General features: G+C 40.3%; 1 protein-coding gene across 6 annotated transcripts in view; it reads left to right on the plus strand.

Annotated features, from left to right (window-relative positions):
* ADGRG2 (adhesion G protein-coupled receptor G2) overlaps positions 1–21,322 on the plus strand; it is a 278,970-nt gene that overhangs the window by 179,180 nt on the left and 78,468 nt on the right. For all 6 annotated transcript variants that reach the window (XM_088451625.1, XM_088451627.1, XM_088451628.1 and 3 more), the window contains one exon: positions 1,635–1,657. In XM_088451625.1, the coding sequence (XP_088307751.1) occupies positions 1,635–1,657 (23 nt within the window). The remainder of the gene's footprint in view (positions 1–1,634; positions 1,658–21,322) is intronic.

Raw genomic sequence — 21,322 nt, forward strand, 5'->3', positions numbered from 1 at the left:
ATAGGGAGTGGATTTTTTTTAATGTTTCTATTCATTTTCATTAAAAAAATCGTTTGGCGTTTACCGCGACAGATATTTCTAATATCTGTCAGCGATAAACTATAATTGACCAACATGTTGGAGAGACAAAACACCCAATTTGTTGGCATGCGGGAGTGCGTATTTTTATCGTTCAGAGCCTATCCATTAGCAGATAAATTGAACGACTGAACGATAAATCGTTCATCTTTCACATTTATCTGCTAATGGATAGGCCCCTTAAGCTATATTAGGCCATTGCCAGAAGCCCATTTTGCAGTCTTTTAGCAACTATCCAGTGGCATGGGATAATCCAACATAATACAATGAATTCTTTGACTCTTAATTGTGCAATAGAATCTTCCAAGTAGTCATCAAATCATTAAGCATTAGTTCTGCGGTACAATTAATGCTATTTTACTGTCTCCAAACAGGTATTAGTAGCGCAATTGGCAGTGTTAGTTAGCACATAAGCTTAGAGAGCGATACCTTGTAAGAAGTAAGTGGCCAGCTTACAGGTATAATCACAGTCTCCAGTGACATCTCACATGCATGCACTTTGAGTATGTCCAGGTTTAAGTTTTCCTTCCAAAAATGATTCGCACCTCGTAGATTTAGTTAGATAAGGGAGCAGTTACGCATCAAGATAAGCACTAGGTATTATCTTTTTGTACAGTTTTAACATATTAAGTAAATTCTATAAAATAATGTATGCTAAATGAAAAAAAAAACACTAGTCCTTTAAGATGTTCCATGCTCGTTGACTCTACAATTTTGCAATCTCTGCAGTGAAGTCCTTGTACAGTGCTTCTGTTTAACATTCTTCCAGGTACTAATAAACTTCCTAATAAGCTTCTATGGTTCATATCTGAGACACGTAGGAACCCATTCTAAGAGGAACATGCAAAATTCAATATTTTCAGTTTTGATCTAAGCGGGATATTCTGTAATGGTAGAGGAATCAGTTTACAGAGCAGACAGAGCTCAGGAAGTTATTCCATTTGTTCAAGAGATTGCTGATTGAGAGGCCCATCTCATACGCAACGCGTTTTAAATCTCATTGCGTATGATAAATAGTGCTCAAGCCAATCAGCTCTCTCCTGCCATTTTTCAAACAGATGACAGTTAGGACCTAATTGGCTGGAGCACAATTATCATATGCAACAAGTTTTAAAACTCGTTGCGTATGATAAAACTCATTGATAAATGGGCCCCTTAAAATTAAGCACTGATGCAGTTTGAAAACAATAATCTACCTTACTTATATACTTTAAAGTGATGTGTTATTGTAGCTTTAACTAAACCACAATTGATTTTATTCAATAACCAGAAGATGAGGTAGTGGTAGAAAAATGGCAATATAAAGTTGAACATATAGAGTATAAATAATGACCATCCTAATGACAAGCAAAGTGAAAGGTGTAAATGTAATGAAGATATATTTTCCAAATTTTGTCTTTAAAAATATTTCCGTTCTAAATCCCAGGGTAAAAACCGCAGAAATTCTGCGTTTTTGACAAGTTGCTCTCCATTTCCTCCATAATCTGTATTCTTCTTCTTATACAATATATCACTATATGGAACTATAAATTAACACCTATGTTTTTTTTCAACAGTTTATGAGATCACATTAAATCAGGTAAGTGTAGTTTTTTATTGTTTTTTTTTAGGGGTGAGCGGGTTCGGTGTTACTCGGATTTACTCGGATCTTTAAACGGCATTTTATTGGCTATCGCCTATCATGTGTTTTGGATAGCCAATATAATAAATCCGAATTTGCGGTAAAGTGGCGATAAGAACCGAGTAAATCCGAGTAAAACCGAGCCTGCACATCCCTAGTTTTTTTTCATTATTACAACATTTTGTATTTTAAATTGTGGTATTAGAACCTAATAGGGGACAAATGTATATGTTATAATCAATAAAGCAGATAATAAACATGCAACACTATATAATTAACTGAACATTAGTGAAAAATCTGTCCTGAAAATACAATTGACAGACAACAGTAAATGTTGAAGACCATATCAGGGACATAAATCAGGGACAACTCTTTAATGGTGAACTATCTCTTTGTTACCACTAAAAAGAAATCCCTATGTGAGCAGGTCGCTCATTATCTTTCCATGCTCGTTGACTCTACAATTTTGCAACCTCTGAGTGGACTAGTCAAAATACTAAACGAGAACCATTACAGTTGCTTGTCACAGTTAATGGTCAAAATAACGTGTGTGTTTGAAGCTTTGGAAACATATAGTCAGGGCCGGTGCAAAGTTTCTCAGCATCCCCAACACTCCCTAAGGTGAAGATAGATAGATAGATAGTGTGAAATCCTATCTATAGTCTTACCACTGCTGTTGGCGCCAAGTGGACGCACAGTGCACGCAATGTATGATGTATACGCAATACCTTCCTATATTGTAACACTAACAGTATGCATAATAGTTGCTCTCTTCATATCAAGAATACAATGTGAATTACAGTGCAATATATATATATCACATTATAATAACCTTATGTGAAAGCAAATTAACACACTCACACCAGTTTCGGTGGTCCAACGCACAAAAGTAAATATTGTATTGAAAGAATATGTAACATTAATATTACAAGCAATTCAGTGGTACAATACAATACAGTTCAAGAAAGAGTCAGAGTTACAAACCAGTATACATACGTTCACATGCGCGTCCTCAGATCCAGAGAGTACAGTCGTCACCAGATGACTGGTAGAATTTCAGCTACTGGTCCCTGGATCAGGGGAGCGCATTCTTATACAGTTAAATTATGGGTGTGTATAATGGTAAGCTGTGTCGTATTCCATTGGTCCAGGTGCGGGACGTTTCCAGTTCACTGGGGGTCATTGGCTGATTCCAAACAGTGGGTAATGCCTAGGCTCAGGGGTGTTGTTACCGGAATTCACCACTGGATTCCCTCCAATAACTAGTTCAAATCAAATGTTATGTGCTATAAACATAAATCCGGCATTGTTAATATCTGTTTGCCACAATGTGCGACAATCTATTTTCAAACACTGGATTACTGCTAACACAAGTCTGCACACTGGGATATATATAATACATTGGACATGTAATATAAATGTCTAATTCTTCCTATATACATATATACTGAAATTTCTAAAGAGTAAGATAAAGTTTTGGAGAAATGCCTTAAAAAGGAAATTTAGTTGTGGCTAATCAAACCAATCTCTCGTGGCCACCAGAGGGAGCATTGTTACTGTAGCTCGCTGGTATATCACTTATTACTTGCAAGGTCAAATATCTCTCTAGGAATATGAGGCTGAGAGAAATCATCAGAAACAAATCATCACCAATCGTCATTTCAGTTACACTGTGAAATATATATATATATATATATATATATTTCAAAGAAAGAAATACATTAAATAGGTACAAATATATATATATATTATATGTTTAGATAGAATTCATGCAGATGCATTTGTTTCACTGTGTGACCATAGCTTAACAATTATGTAAGAAACAGGTTTCCCTGACTATCTCACAAAACAATGGATTTGGGCATTTGTATGCACAGGTGTGTGTAATCTCAGTACAGCAGACCTGAGGAGGTCATTGAACCAGTTCATTATTTGTTCAGTGAGGGTCAGATAAGGAGTAAAATAGATATTTTGGGCTAAGAGACTTCGGCATCACATGCTTGTTTGTTCATCAAACACAGGGAAAGGTTGGTGAATAGAATTTCCACATTTTATGACACCATGATTGTTTGAGCTGAACTATTCAACCTGTGCCAGCAAACATTGATTTACATCTCAGTTGGATATTACTGGTTTACCTATAATTATCTATTGCTTTTGGAATCTGTGGGAGTATGCCAGATATTGCAATAAGAACAATGGAATATAAGGTATTATTTTTGTATTTAATATAAATCTGACTTTGACAGGCCACCCTTTGATAGCCTCTATAAGCTATCACACAGAAGAACATATTCAATACATACAATACACTAATTGATACCTTATGGATATGTATACATATCTATATTGCAAGTCAGACATTGACTATTAAATTTGGGTTGGGGACTACAGGGGTAAGGGTAAGACAAACTTTATACACAATCAGTGGGTCCTCAGGGGATCATTGGTAGGACGTGGGATCTCATCTAACCTATAAAGAATGTTTGGGGAAATTAGGACTATCTATTCTATGATGTCTGATGTAACATTTACTACACATATAATTAAACATTGACTAAACTTATTCATATTTTTATCACTTGATTTTAAACCATAAAGATAGAAATACTAACCATTGTGATGGTTGCATATTTCTTCTTAAAGTCTTTAAAAATACCTGAACTACTCTATTTACCCTTTTGTAATTAATTATGACCATTGCTGAGGTTTTTATTCAGTATTCATGAGGAAAATATTTCATCAGTCATTTAAAATACCATAGCATAGCTTAATTGTAGATATACTATCTGTGCTGATGTCTTTAAGATACATCTTCTGCTCCTGTTAGGCCTGGCATCTGTGTGTCTTGCTTGCCATGGGAGATGCTTTACCTTTGCAGTATGGAGGCAGTAGAATTTGTGGAAGCTACCATTTTGCTTGCTGCACAGAGGGCTGTGTACTTTGAGTGCTGTGATCTTTATTCATTATTTCCTCTTCACCACAATGCTGTAACACTCAGTACCTTGAGTGTCACGCTTTGTAATACAGTCTTTCGCAGATGTGTGTTGTGCGTCCTTTACGATTATCCAATGATGCAGTTATTGACAAGTGTCCATATAATAGTCTTTGAGGTTTTGATGCCAAATAGAGAGCAGGTGTATATATGAAACAAAGCGGGTTGATGTTTCGCATATGCGCATGCGCACGACAGAGGCGCCTCCGTCGTGCTCATGCGCGAGACCCTAATAACGACGCGGTAGCCGTCATTATGGGTCTCGCACCATAGGGGGCGTGCTGTCGATAGTGATTGACAGCACGCCCCCTTTGGTGGGCGTGCCGGGGTCGTGGCTGCCCAGACGGAGGCGTTCCCATGGGAACGCCTACCGTCTGGGTCCGGCCCCACTGACATCACTAGTGTTGTCAGTGGGAGTGATTTTGGCTCTGATAGAGCCAAAATCACTCCAGGGCTTGCAGCAACGAGACCTACCTATTAATGCTGCATGGCATAATGTGTGTAAGGGGTACTACGGTGTGTCATAAACCGGAATGATCTCTGTGTGGCATAACCTGAAATGGGGTATTTGTGGCATAACATGATTGGGCTCTGTGTGGGGTAAATGTATGTGTTTTTTTACCTCTTGTGGGCCCTTTTAAGATCTTGCTATGTGGCCCACAAAGTTCTAGTTATGCCTTTGCATGCAAATACAGGGGCTCTGGATTTAATATGAAACTGCATGAGCCATGACATTTGCTCACACTGAGGTTAAAAGGATACTTTTGTAGCTTTCTCATAGGTTTTTGTCAGACTGCCAATTTCCTGTGGAGCCAATCTCTGTAATTTAGTGTCCCCATTTTCAGGGATTTTGTAACAATGTGTGGCCCTGACGAATTTCAAACCTAGGCAAAAACCTAATCCTGGTCAAATAACACCACCATGCCAAATTGCACTTTGGAATCCTTGGTAAAGTCCAGATCATAGATAAACAATCAAATAATGCAGCTCAATCGAGAAACTCCTTGCCACCAGAGTAGTTAGATTCTCAAATAAATGAATACAGCAGAGCGCACTCAGTAATAAGGTTAAACACTCTCTTTACTTGTGAAATTTCAACAGTCACCCAGTCCCTGGCAGAAAGCAGAAGTTCCAGGAATGAGACCTCTTCCACGAGTAACGCCGGCTCTGGACACAGGTTGATACATCACAAGCCACACTTCAACATGTTTTGTCACTCAATGACTTCCTCCTGATGAAGTTATATGTATATATATATATATATAACATGAATGTAATGTTACAAAATGTGAAATAAAATGATATAGCTGTTCATGTATACAATAGGCAGGAAATGGCCTTATCTTATAAAAAAAACAATTAGGGGGTGTGGCCTGTCCGGCAACAGGGGCAGTTGTGCGGCACAAGAGCTCCGAGCCGGCGTCTACTTAAAATGTGTACTTTAGCTATTTCCGGCTCCCTGGAGACCCCTGACCAACTCCGCACAGTATATATAGCCAGCCCACGAGGGTGAGCAAGGTTCGCTGAGTCGGGGACAGCGATCTTGCGGGTTGCACATGCTCACCTGACCGGGACCGGGGACTCGAGCAGGCGCTTCTACACTGGGTTGCAGGTGACCGGGATCAGTTCCGTCCACAGGCTCCACTCCTACTGCTGCATTGTTGTATCGGCCTGAGGACGTGACTAATAATTACTGTACCCAGCCAGCAGAGGGGCGGTGGTATTCTAGGGAGTGGGGCAGGTGCCATCTTCCCTACCTCTCCCAGCAGCACACAATTCCAGCAAGATCTACCATTCTTACCTTCTGGACTTGATACCCAGCACACCAGAGTGGAGTGGATATAGTGCTTAATATATTTAATAGTGAGTGTCTTACTCATTAGCACTACAATCCTGGTAACCTCAGTACTGGCCCAATATTTTAGGCAATATCAATTAATTACAGTATGCGTACACAAATAATATAACAGAGTGACTGCGCTAAATGGTCACCTGTACTTTGTGGTAGACAGATAATGCTGGTTACATATGTAGGTACTAAATAATCTGGAAATGAGCTGCTGCTATCAATAACACATCAAGTGGTCACCTGGCTGGTATATCAGAGAGAAAGATGGTGATAGCGCAAACTGTGTTGGATTTTTGTGGAGAAAGTGGATAGACAGTGTATATAGGGGTCACACTTAATTAACCTATCATAAGGCAGATGTATAAAAAAACATACATTTAATAAACATATTAATAAATCAACATTACATATTGAGAAAAGTGATTACTATCCATAATGATCATGAATAAATAACTCATAAGATAAAAATATATCGTACTATCCCTAGACCCCTACGTACTATCCCTAGACCCCTATCTAAATCTATATGTAATAAATTTTATCAAATACTTACTAAATATATCTGGAAAGGGAATAGACCCAAAATAGCAAGAAGCACTCTCACCCTCTCCAAAGCGGTTGGAGGAGTAGCCTTCCCAGACTTGGAACGCTATCATTCAGCTTGTATTCTTAGTCAGGCCAGAGATTGGTTCATAATTGACTGCCCCAAACCCTGGGTACTTATTGAAAGGGAATTTATGCGTCCCTTCCCTCTTTTTGATTTATTCTGGTTGCCCCCCACTGAAATTTCCTTCAGACCGGGATTTTGTAAAGCAGTTCGGACTACAATAATGTGCTGGCATGCATATGTTTCCTTAGATGAAGAAATTTCCTTGCCTTCTCCTAATCTGTTTCTCCAATCGATAGCTAATTTGATTCCAGATTTGTATTTAGGTTCATGGGTTGGGGCAGGCCTTTCTTCCCTGAGTGACGTATTTACAGAAAATGGTCTTGCCCCATTTGTGTTTCTTCAAACTCAATTTGGACTAATGAAGCAGGACTTTTATAAATACTTACAGTTGAGACATTGGTTGCAAAGCCACCTCCCTTCTCTAATTAAGAAATCTGCCTTCCCAGCGTTGCTGTTGCTCCGTTTCCAATCTCCTAATCATAAAGGAGGTATCTCTTGGTGGTATCAGTGTCAGATAAGAATAAATAAAAAGGGGAAATTACCATGCCAGATAAAATGGGAGAGAGATTTAGCTGTAGATCTTTCTGAAGATGATTGGAATATTATTTTTTGTTCTGGTTTTACAGTATCCAAATGTATTAATCATTCAGAAATGTATTAAAAGCTACTTCAGAGAGCATATTTTACACCTGAGAGGCAACATAAAATCTGGCCCTCTGCCTCCCAATATTGTTGGCAAAACTGTGGTTTGGTTGGAGACATTCTGCATGTTTTCTGGTCATGTCCCCTGCTTTTCGACCCTTATGGAATGCGGTGTTTTCCATGATAAGTAATATAGTTGAAACAACCATTCCTGCGGAGCCCCTAACCGCTTTATTTCATTTTTATCCTGGGACATTATCCTGTGGTGAGAGACACATCATGGGACATATTTTAATAGCTACGAAGGCTGCACTTGCTCAGGGGTGGAAGACTGCTAACTTGCCCAACATCACAATGATAGAAAACAAGGTTCATAAGCACTTTGTTTTTGAAACATTGGATAGCAAATATTCCTCCTCTGCTAACTCCATCCATATGAAATGGTTTCAATGGGGAGAATATAGGGAAAAACAAGGTCATTCCACTATTTATAGTGTTCCTGTTGATTTAGGTGTTCTCTGCTCACCTCATTCAGATTCGGGGTAGTTCTACTCATCATTCCTCAAGTATCCTGTTTCTAATTACTTTTATGTGTATTAAAAGTTCTCTTTTTTGTCTATGAATCAAATGTTTGTAAGCTGACCAATGATATTTTGTTTTGTTTTGTGCTATGCGATATGTCTGGCTTCCCCCTTTTCCCCTTTTTTTCTTTCTGTATCCTCATTTATTTTTCTATACTAAATTTTCAATAAAAACTATTATGGAAAAAAGCTAAAAATATATATGTATGATGGAATTGATGCAGACAATAAGCAGTTAAAAAGATCAATAGAACGATTCATGAATCAACATTTTAAAAAATTAAATGGATTGGTGAATCCCAAGTAGGGAAAAACGAGAGTTCTCATGCACGTCACTGTATGATTTCAGATTTACCTAACCTACAGGTTGGAGTAGTTATTGATCCGTGTTTCACACTGTGTTGAATATGCTTTGATTTCTCCCCGTGAAAATATCAGCTCGGAAGCTGGGCAGCTTGGTGCACTGTTCCAGGGGGAATACTGCAATCCTGTATGTAGGTATAATAGCAGTCCATGTCTCACGGATGTTCAGGAATGTTGTGAACAGGTGGTATCTCCCAACAGTGATGACAGCTCAGCGGCTGGGCAGCTTGGTGCGTGATCCTATAATCTTGTTTGGAAATGTAGCCGGAATTCGGCTGAGTGACCGGAGGACAGCAGTTCAATGGTATGTCCAGTGAAAACGTGCGGAGTCTCGATCCACAGATTACAAGTGGGGTTCGTCTAATGCGTTTCTTTGTATTAAACAGCTTCGTCAGAGGCTTAATGACCCTACCACACTGTATCCAGGTTAATATACCCTGTTTCATTAGTCTAAATCAGATTCTGCTGTTCAATTTCGGGCTAATTGATATCATCTTATATTCCCAAAAATGGACAAAATACACGTACATATAAAAATACATCTGCCCCTTGAACTATCAAGAAGACAATTGGTATAAATAAATCAATAAAAAGAGGAAATAGAGAGAGATTTTACTCACAGCCGTCTCGACACCTGATATGTTGCTGGTTGCCTGGGTGACAAATAGCCACTAATAGTATGGGTAGGATCTGCCTGTTTGAAAATCAAGCCCTGATAGGCCATATTTTAATGCCTGATGTATTGCATGTATTTTACGGTAGTGGTTAGTTTGTTTCATGTTGATTTATTAATATTTTTATTAAATATACACTACCGTTCAAAAGTTTGGGGTCACTTAGAAATTTCCTTATTTTTGAAAGAAAAGCACTGTTTTTTTCAATGAAGATAACATTAAATTAATCAGAAATACACTCTATACATTGTTAATGTGGTAAATGACTATACTAGCTGCAAACGTCTGGTTTTTAAAGGAATATCTACATAGGTGTATAGAGGCCCATTTCCAGCAACCATCACTCCAGTGTTCTAATGGTACATTGTGTTTGCTAAGCACATTAGAAGACTAATGGATGATTAGAAAACCCTTGTGCAATTATGTTAGCACAGCTGAAACCAGGTTTGCTCGTTAGAGAAGCTATAAAACTGGCCTTCCTTTGAGCTAGTTGAGTATCTGGAGCATAACATTTGTTGGTTCGATTATACCCTCCAAATGGCCAGAAAAAGAGAACTTTCATGTGCAACTCGGTAGTCTATTCTTGTTCTTAGAAATGAAGGCTATTCCTTGAGAGAAATTGACAAGAAACTGAACATTTCCTACAACGGTGTGTACTACTCCCTTCAGAGAACAGCACAAACAGCCTCTAACCAGAGTAGAAAGAGAAGTGGGAGGCCCCGGGGCACAACTGTGCAAGAAGACAAGTACATTAGAGTCTCTAGTTTGAGAAATAGACGCCTCACAAGTCCTCAACTGGCAGCTTCATTAAATGGTACCCGCTAAACGCCAGTGTCAACGACAACAGTGAAGAGGTGACTCCAGGATGCTGGCCTTCTAGGCAGATTGGCAAAAAAAAAGCCATATCTGAGACTGACCAATAAAAAGATAAGATTAATATGGGCAAAAGAACACAGACATTGGACAGAGGAAGATTGGAAAAAAAGTGTTATGGACAGAGACAAATCGAAGTTTGAGGTGTTTGGATCACACAGAAGAACATTTGTGAGACTCAGAACAAGTGAAAAGATGCTGGAAGAGTGCCTGACGCCATCTGTCAAGCATGGTGGAGGTAATGTGATGGTGGATGCTTTGGTGCTGGTAAAGTGGGAGATTTATACAAGGTAAAAGGGATTTTGAATAAAGAAGGCTATCACTCCATTTTGCAATGCCATGCCATACCCTGTGGACAGCGCTTGATTGGAGCCAATTTCCTCCTCCAACAGGACAATGACCCAAAGCACACCTCCAAATTATGCAAAAACTAGGGAAGAAGCAGGCAGCTGGTATTCTGTCTGTAATGGAGTGGCCAGCGCAGTCACCAGATCTCAACCCCATTGAGCTACTGTGGGAGCAGCTTGACCGTATGGTACGCAATAAGTGCCCATCAAGCCAATCTAATTTGTGGGAGGTGCTTCAGAAAGCGTGGGGTGAAAATTCTTCAGATTACCTCAACAAATTAACAGCTAGAATGCCAAAGGTCTGCAATGCTGTAATTGCTGCAAAAGGAGCATTCTTTAACGAAAGTAAAGTTTGAAGGACAAAATTATTATTTCAAATATAAATCATTATTTCTAATCTTGCTAATGTCTTAACTATATGTTCTATTCATTTTGCAACTCATTTGATAAATAAAAGTCAGTTTTCATGTAAAACACGAAATTGGGTGAACCCAAACTTTTGAACGGTAGTGTATGTTTTTTTTATACATCTGCCTTATGATAGGTTAATTAAGTGTCTATCCACTCTCTCCACAAAAATCCAACGCATCAATTAATTATTGCCTGCCATTCTACGATATAGGCAGTCTATCTATCAGTCCTTGTTCCTGATATTTTAGCTCCCTTCTGTGGTTGTCTGTTGCCAGTACACTGTATTTTATCTATTTATTTTTCTTCTATAAGCAGCAAGCTACTACTTTTATGCTGCCCATCCACTAGCAGACCTCAAAATGACTATATACGATTACGAAATTGTAATTGTGCAGTCATTTGTCAGTCTGTGATGTGCCTTCACTGAACAAGCAGTCGTTCAGTGTAGGCAGGGCCGAAACTAAGATATCTGTCACCCAGTGCAAGGCAGTAATTTTGCGCCCCCTCCCTTCCCGTACCTGGATTTTGTCCTTGCTCCTCCATAAGGCAGTGCTGCACTACTCAGATGCCCCTGGTATAATGACTTACATTATTCCACACACCATAATGCCCATTACACATTGTGCCACACACTGTAATGCCTATTACCAAAGTACCACTTATATATTTCCCTGATACCATTTTATGCCCCACAGTAAGGCTTCTAATTACTTTAAAATTACCTGCTCATTACCAGGGGTTCCATGCTCAGTGCCATGGGGTTACATGCTCGTTGCCATGGGGTTTCATGCTCGTTGCCATGGGGTTTATGCTCGTTGCCAGGGGTTACATGCTCATTGCCAGGGGGTTTCATACTCATTGCCATGGGGTTTCATGCTCATTGCCAGGGGGTTTCATGCTCGTTGCCAGGGGTTTCATGCTCGTTGCCAGGGGGTTTCATGTTCGTTGTCAGGGGGTTTCATGCTCGTTGCCATGGGGTTTTATGCTCGTTGCCAGGGGACTTCACGGGAGAAGATGCAGCTTTCAGCATCTTCTCCCAGCAGTGCCAGTGTTCCAGGCACTTCTGGGAACGCTGTGTGCATTGCGCTGGCCTAACAGACACTAGAGGTCCGATTTCAGCAGAGTCCATGCGGACGGCTAGTCCGCATGGAATCTACTGAAAATGGCCATCCAAAAATAGCCGCCGCCAAGGAGGAGACAGACCTCTAGCATCTGTCTCCTCCTTTGCGGCGGCCATTTATGGATGGCCATTTTCTGAATCTGCAGCCCCCAAGCCACCGCGAGTAAGCCCTTTTTCACCCCCTGCATTCTGGCACCCGGTGCATGTGCACCTCTAGCCCCCCCCTAGTTGCGGCCCTGGTGTAGGCACATTAATCATCTGCATACATGCTGAACCTGATGTTATCGTCAGGTTGTCCAGCATGTTTGCAAACTATTTGCAAACAATTTATGAATGATTGAAAGATAACCATATCGTTCAATCGCTCAATTTTATCGTCTAGTGGATGGGCATCTTTAGAATTTAGATTTAACTGTCTGATTTATGCCGGCCGGTTGCTCTAACATTTATTCTTACAGTAACTCTGCAACTGTTGCTATGATGGTTTGAGTATGTGCTCCAAACTCTCCACAACTTTTTGATGCTCTAATGTATTATTTTTTTTACGAATTCTTTTGTAAAGTCAATTGCATTGGATCTATTTTTTCCAATCGCCCCCAAGCGACAGAAAGACCATACAAAGGTGCCTCCAGTGAGTTTTTTTGATCACGCATCTCCAGCGGAAGGAGCTAGAGGATCCATGTCCAGTGGAAAGGGTGCTAAACCGTCTACTGACCCGACATGGTGTCTAAACCTGTCTCATTAACCTCTACATTACAGGATCCTCTAGGTGACAACACGCCATTAACTGTGGGCTCTATGAAGCTACTTCTTGCGTCCTTTAAATCGGACATTACCACCGAAATCAAAGCGCATTACAATCCTGTCAACACTCTGTTGATGCCCTTGGAGACCGATCACCTAGAGAATAAATTGGAGGAAGTGGTTAAGTCGCACAATGATCTAATAATGCTACACGAGCAACTCCAGACTGATGTTACCACCCTGAGAGACAAATTTGGGGATCTGGAAGATAGGTCTCGACGCAATAACATTAAAATATGTGGCATTCCTGAATCTGTTACATATGCTGATCTCAAGGAATTTGTCACAGATTTCTTCATGAAATTGCTTCTTACGGTTGCCATAACTGACTTTCTCATGGACCACATCCACCGCCTACCTAAGGCAAAAAATGCTCCTGCTGTGTCCTCCCGAGACAGTCTTATGCAAATGTATTATTTTCATGTTAATGATGCTATTCTTCATGCAGCCACACTCTCTGAGGTATCCACTCCGATTTTGGGTGACCTTCAAGTGTTTGGAGATCTTTCTGCAACTACATTAGCCAAGCGTAGATCCTTTTATTCAGTCACAAATGCTCTTCGAAAAGCTGATATCCCGTATCGCTGGGGTTTTCCCACCAAACTACTGATCACGCATGATGTATCCATCACTGCCATCTCAACACCAGAAGAAGGAACCAAACATGGAGGATATTTCCTTAAAAGTTTCCAGCAGTTCGCGGATTGAACGAGAATGGTCTTAAACGTGGACATTCTGCTTGACATGTCCTTTGATTATTAGCCGTTTCTATAAGTATGTTTTACTGGTGTTATTAAGGTTTATTTTGGGTCACAATGACACCAGAATCATGGGTATTCTATTTCTCAACTGGCTAATTCTTATTGCTATTTCTTTGTCACCGTATAGTTTCATTAGCTGGTACTTTCTCATTACTAATTGTTATACGTTAGTTACTATAATGTTTACTAATTGTTTTATATAGAGTGGTGGGGGGAGACCGCTACCCCCCATTTCCTATCTATGTGCTACTTTTGGAGGTGGCCTTCTCTAGCCCCATTTTCCTCCTATTTCTTTTTGTAATTTTTTTTTGTAATTACTATTCTGGTTATTATAATTGTGATTACATGTCCCCCTATTTTATTATTTTTTTCTTCCAGATTGGGTACAAAATATGGAATTTTATTGTATTTTTCAAAGTCCATATGTGTTTAGATTATTGGATTTGCTTAATGCAATGGTTACATTATCTTTAAATGTTAAAGGATTAAATTCACCTAATAAGAGACGACTTGTTCTAAGGTATTTTTTTCCAAAATAAAGCACACATAGTTGCGGTTCAGGAAACACATTTCATTAACTCGTCCCCTCCTCGATTATGTGATTCTTATTATCCTTATTATTATTATTATTATTATGATGATGATGTCTGACGGCCCTTAGAAAAAGGCTGGTATGGCCCTCTTATTTTCACACACTTGTAATTTTGTGTTGAAGGATAAATTCCAGATCCTAATGGCCGTTTTCTTATACGGATTGGGAATTTGGAGGATCGGGCTGATACAATTGCTACTATTTATGCCCCAAACCCGAAACAAATTATATTTTGTAGAAAATTTTGTACCATCATCCAAAAATATTGTAAAGGATCTGTTGTCCGCTTAGGGGATTTTAATATAGTCCTTGATCCGACTATGGACAAATCTTCCCCTACATGCAAGTCACGTCCCCAAACTGTCAGGGATCATTCTTGTTTGTCTAGCCGAATTTTATTCGATTATGACCCATATGTTCTTTATCGCGGATCGATTTAGCTCTTCATGATAAATGGAAGGTGCAGCAAATAAAATAGGCTTTTATCTTGCCTATAACTTGATCGGATCATTCAGCTCTTATTTTGTTTTGGGATGTAGGTTTAATTGCAACCCCTCCCAGACCTTGGCATCTTGAGATCATTTATTAAATGATTTAGAAGCAAGACAAAATATTTTTCAGACACTCACGATGTATTTAGAGACCAATAAACCAGAGGACACATCGATGTTTACATTCTGGTGCTCTCTAAAAGAGGTTCCGCGATTCAATCTGCGGCACGACTTAAGAAGGCCATTATCAAACATCAAGCGGACCTGGAACTTTAGTTGGCAGATCTGGAAACTCTCCTCTCAATGGTAAATTATATTGTGAGCTTCTTAAGACCCGAGAGGAATGGAATGTATTAGCATCAAAGGAGATTCATAAAAATATTTTTAAATTGAAACAGAAATTTTATGTTTATGGCGATTGGGCCGGGAGATTAATAGCATGGAAGTTGAGGGGGAACTTGGCAAGGGACAGGAATCGGGCGGTCTTCAATACTGTAGGGTCTAAAGTAACTGAACCTATGGAAATAGCGAATGCTTTCGCAGATTACTATTCTAAACTTTATAATTTGGCAAAGGATCCCCAAGTATATCAACCTACTCTGATGGGTATAGCTTAATGTCTAAATACTTTAAAGTTACCTTCGGTGGATGGCACATCTGCTCAGTTTTTAGATATGCATCATGGTCTGCTGAGGAAGTAGGTGCGGTTATTGACTCTCTGCCGTTAGAGAAGGCCCCTGGTCCTGATGGATATGTTAATACATTTTATAAAGAATTTAAAGATACGTTAATCCCTATTTTGGTTCCACTTTTTAATGAGGTCTCCGAGCAGGGTTTTTACCCCAAAGAAATGTTGGAACCAAGGATAGTAGCTTTCCCTAAGCCAGGGAAGAATCCTACTCTGATCTCTAATTATCGACCCAATAGCATTATTAAATTCCAATGTTAAACTCTACACCAAATTTATAGCTAATAGATTGAGCCCGTTGCTGCCTTCCCTAATCCATTAGGACCAGGTTGGTTTCGTTCTGGGTCGGTAATCCCTGGACAATACTAGGCGAATTATAGACCTGGTGGAGGCCTTCTTATTTACAAGCGAACCACTATTGTTGCTTTCTTTAGATGCAGAGAAGGCATTCGATAGGCTTCACTGGGGATACCTGACTGCAGTACTGAAACGCTTTGGAATTTGTAATAGAGCTTTAACCTCTATAATGGCCTTGTATTCCAATCCGTCAGCTAGTGAATTTGCTAATGGTATCCTCTCATCTGGGTTTCCTATATCTAATGGCACTTGTCAAGGTTGCCCGTTATCCCCGTTAATATTCGTGCTTCCCATAGAGCCTCTTGCCGAGACCAATTGGTAGCAGATATTCAGGGCCCAATATTCTTTGATAAGAGTCATAAAATTTGTTTATTTGCAGACGATGTACTGCTAACTCTTACTAATCCCACATCTAGTTTACCATATTTACATGCAGTCTTAAAAGAATACACTCTAGTCTCCTACTACAAATTAAATACCTCTAAATCGGAGGCTCTTCCGATTAACTTCCCCCCCAAGTTTATTGACACTGCTCAAAGCTACATATTCATATGTTTGGCAGGATAGAAGCCTTAAATATCTGGGGAACCAGATTACACCAAAAGTTGCAGATTTAATTTCATGGAACTACTTTCCCCTGTTGTCCTCTATCTCCATGCTGTTAAAAGATTGGATGATGCAGGAGGTATCATGGATGGGGCGTATAGCTGCATTAAAAATGACCCTTCTTCCTAAGACGCTCTATCTATTTAGGACCATTCCTGTTTTGGTTACAAAATATTTGTTGACTAAATTCAATGCAGTATTTATAAAATATCTTTGGAAAACTAGAAAAACTAAATTGGCTTGGAGAGTGTTGTCGCTTCCTAAATTGGAAGGTGGGTTAGCATTCCCAGATTTACAGTTTTACCAATTAGCATGTTTATTGAGTCAAGTAGGAGATTGGTTTGCCTTGGAAAATCCTAAACTGTGGGTCCGTTTGTAAAAGACATTGGTTTCTCCACTCCCCTTAACAGATGGTTACCCCAATCTATCAAACCACAATAGTCCACCGGTTTGATGACTGTTTCATCCACATGTAAAGCGTGGCATGAAGTAGTTTCCAAATTGGAGGATGTTACTTTAACTGCGACTGCTACTAACCTTTCCCTAGAAGAAGTAGCTTCCTTTATTCCGAATTTACAATTTGATAAATGGAAAGCCCAGGAAGCGATCTCTCTACATGAGGTGACATTTGAAGGCACTTTGCGCTCCTTTACTCAGATCCGAGAGATGTTTTCTATATCCGCTATAGATTTTTACAAATATCTTTCATTTCGACACTGGTTGTTCAGTTCTAAACACACTCCCCATTCAGTGTTTATTGTCCCTAGATACTTAAATGATAGAGTTGTAAAAGTTTCGTATAAAGGGGTTATAACTTAGTGGTATACTATTATTATTAGTGCGCTAAAACCTTTTTGGTGAAATGGGAAATTGATCTATCTTGTTCACTTACTGAAGAAGATTGGAATTCAGTATTTGGCACATGTTTTCATTTATCTAAATGTGTTTCTCATGTTGAACAATTATAAACTTCTTCGCAGACTGTATTTAACTCCAGAGAAATTACCTGTGATATGGCCATTGATTTCGAATCAATGTTGGCGCCATTGTGCCCAAATAGGTACTTTATTACATATGTTTTGGTCTTATCCTGCCTTATCTTCACTATAGAAATTGGTATTTGACCTTATTTCCAAGGTTTTAAATGTTTCTATATCTCCAAATCCTTTACTAGCTATTTTTCATAGATATCACGGGAATCTTACTAATAATGACCATTATATAATGGGCCAAATACTTATAACGACCAAGTTACTAATTGCCCAACATTGGCGTTCAGATGTTATTGCAAATATAAATACTATCGAACCAGGATACAAGCGTACTTCGAGTTTGAAACAGCAGGTTGTTTATATTCTTCTTCGGTGTCCAATCCTCTGATTCGTTGGTTTAGATGGAGTGAGTTTTGGTCTCATAGGCAATTGGCGGCAGGTCAAAGCAGTAATAATTCCTCTAGCCTTTGTTGTAACCTCTTGCAATAATCAAATATGTTTATTTATTTATAATGCTACAAATATTTCATTGCACTTTTTACTTTAATTTTATGTTTAGTACTTTGTTTATTATAAACCTATGGTTATAATTGGTTCTATGGAAACTTTTTTTTTATATATATATATATATATATATATATATATATACGTACCATATATACTCCCTTCCCTCCCTCTTTTGTTTTGTTTTATGTTTTATTCTGTTTAAAAATTGCGAAATTCAATAAAAATTAATATTGATAAAAGTACAGATAAAAACATAAAAATCTTGTATAAGAAGTAAATAGTTTAAATCTACTGCTGTAGCAGTGAAATTATTAACATGAATATACTGTATATGATATAATAAGAATACTATGGAGGAGATTCAATTTGCTGCGGTAATTTACTGCGGGCTAATTGATTGCTGTGGGCTATTCTATTAGCTCCACTTAACGGGGATTTCTTTTTGTGTCTCATGAGCCCTGAAAAGAAATCCCAGATAACTATGCTGTTTTCAGGTGATCATATAGATAGAAAACAGTTTGCGCATCCACTAATAAATGACCCTCTCAATAAACAGTAATGAAAATAAATGTAAATATCAACTGCCTGGTTGTAAAATATGACATATAACTGTCTAATATGATCACTACATGAATGTAAGATGGTCAAGATGTCAATAAAAAATATATTATTACTTTAATATAAAAACTAACATATCAGTTAAAGGTGAATATATATCATGTCACATTGTAATAAGCCATTACATGTATTAACAAGTAGAAATACAATAATAAAATAATACATTAAAATACTACGGCTCGTATTCAATTCGTTTCACACCCACGACACTTATCCGCCTGCTGCACTTTTTGCCTACAACACGTGTTTTGGCCGCGGAAACTTATCGGGCGAGCCCCCGCTATTCGCCGTATTCAATTCCAAAGGATGCGAAAATGCGCCCCGGCGATACTCAAACAGGCGAAAAGTGCTGTCAAATATGGGTAAATCATCCTGACACCCCCCAAAAGATGCAATAACATTGGGGATCAGTTTAGATGTCGCCAATTAGCCCCCTTGGAGCTATTTGGGGTACTTAAGTGCTTTCTATTGCCTCTATATTGCACAAGTGGTGAAGAATAGCATAAAGCAGTTTCTACTTCAGGGTCCATAGGGTATCCACAGGATACCTTGGGGTATAGGTGATGGTGGCAGACATCGGGCACCTCAGAGTTAAATTTCAGCCTCCCAGGATGCACTGGGGTCCCTCTGCTATACCCCGCCCCCGAGCCAAGGCATCTCAGTTTCGTAGGTACCCGGCTCGGAGTCGGATCACCATTTTTCAGAGTTATTTCAAGGCAGCTTTCCTGCACAAGATGAGCTGGCCAGCGTAGACAGTCATCAAGACATCCATGCTGCCGCTTCTTCACCCCGGCGGACCAGAACGCCGGCACTTATCCAGGGATGCTGGTGGGTGTCTGGGGTCACAGCTAGTGGTGACCCCGGACTATCCTTGACTGTGGTCAGATTCAAAGGGGTTCAGGTAAGCGGCGGGGTTCCGCGGTGGGTACCCGCCGATTCACAGTCATTGTTGTCTCAGACAGGGGGCCCCTGAGGCAGGCTGTGCGTGGAGCCAGGTACTGATCCTGCACTTTCCACTAGACCACCAGGGACAGCGGGCTGCTGCAGTATGGATCTGTTCCAGCAACCCAGGGGTTAATAGCATGCCTGGGGAGCACACCTTCCCTGTCTAACAGCCGGCGCCTCCCCCGCTGCACAGTGCCTTTCCACACTGGTCTGGCTGACACTGTCAGCGCTCCTCCCCCGGGGCCGCCTCCTCTCAGATCCTCAGCGGCCATTTTCTATAAGGAAGTGTGCAAATGCTGCTGGTTGCTGACATAGGTGGCCTTGTGGTCCGGGTCCCCCGCATACCTCTCCTCCGATAAGCTCAGAGTGTGCTGCACTGTTTCCTACCAGGCTCTGGTCTGTGCAGTTGATCATAGTGCTTGTAGTGCAGGGATTTATTTCTGCCTTGTATGTGACTAATGCTAGCGCTGCTGCCTGTACTTTCACTTCTGACTGTCAGCCATTTTTACTATCCCTGTTCTTTCTCTGCTAAAGCCCTTGCGGTGCGGTATTGCAGGGTGTTCTTTGCCTCACAGTAAAAGTATTTTTCTGTGTGGGGGAGTCACATACGCTCCGTATACACTCATCATGTCTGGGAGTGAACGTGAATATCCTCTTCAGCTAAAATGTACCACATGCAATGTACAGTTAGCGGAGGGTGATGGGAACGCTGAGGGAGTATGTAGGGCATGTTATCTCATATCTTGCCCGATTTCTGTCACTGCGCCTGTACAGGAACCGCCCTGGGCTTGTTTTGCTAAGGCACTTACGACCCTTGTGGGCCAGTTGGCGACCCCCCCTGTGCTCCCCCAGATGGGGTTCTCGCAGCAGGCGGTAGTCTCATCACCCATGTAGGGGTTCCCCAAGCAGTTGATGATACCTCAGGGTCTCACGGTTTCACCACCACAGGTCTTGCAGGAGCCTGTGTGGGTGAATTCATTGTCCAATACGGTTCAGCACCTGACGGACGTTTTACAGGGGGAGTCACCATTGCGTCCTTCTAAGCGGCCTTTAGTGTGTCAGATGGCTCAGTATGATGATGATGACATGACATCTGATGATGGTGAGATTATTGACTTTTCAGACCAAGAGCCCATTCGTGCTAAGGAGGTGGAGTCTAAGTCTAAAGTCTATATACCAGGCCTTATATGGGCAGTCCTTGCGGCCTTGGTTATTGAAGATGAGGATCCCCCGTGGCCAAATCCAAATACACCGCCTTTAAGGATGTTAAGGGAGATGCCACTGTATTTCCCCTATCTGGCTACTTAGTGGATTATTTAGAGGAGGCGTGGAAAAATCCGGGTAAGCGGATCCAGCCTCAGAAACGCTTGTCCTTTGCAAACCCATTTACAGATAATTATTTTTCCAAATGGGAAACCCCTCCACGGGTGGATTCTCATGTCACACGCCTATTGAGGAGTACAACATTGCCCATGCCCTCCATGTCCTTCTTGAAGGATGCTACAGATCGCAAGGTGGAAATATGCCTTAAATCCATTTATTCCCTTGCTGGAGGGGCTTCCAGACTGGCTTTGGCCGTGTGCTGGGTGGCCAGAGCCATGGAGCGCTGGGCAGATAACTTTGGAAGGCGTCTCTGGACACTGACTCTTCCGCTGAGCAGGTGGAGTTAGTGGGCAATCTCAGAAACTCAGCCACGTACATTAATGAGGCAGCCTTAGATATAGGTCTCCTCACATC

The sequence above is a fragment of the Taudactylus pleione genome, unplaced genomic scaffold, assembly GCF_031769625.1.
Source record: "Taudactylus pleione unplaced genomic scaffold, aTauple2 ptg000026l, whole genome shotgun sequence".
Taxonomy (NCBI): Eukaryota; Metazoa; Chordata; class Amphibia; order Anura; family Myobatrachidae; genus Taudactylus; species Taudactylus pleione.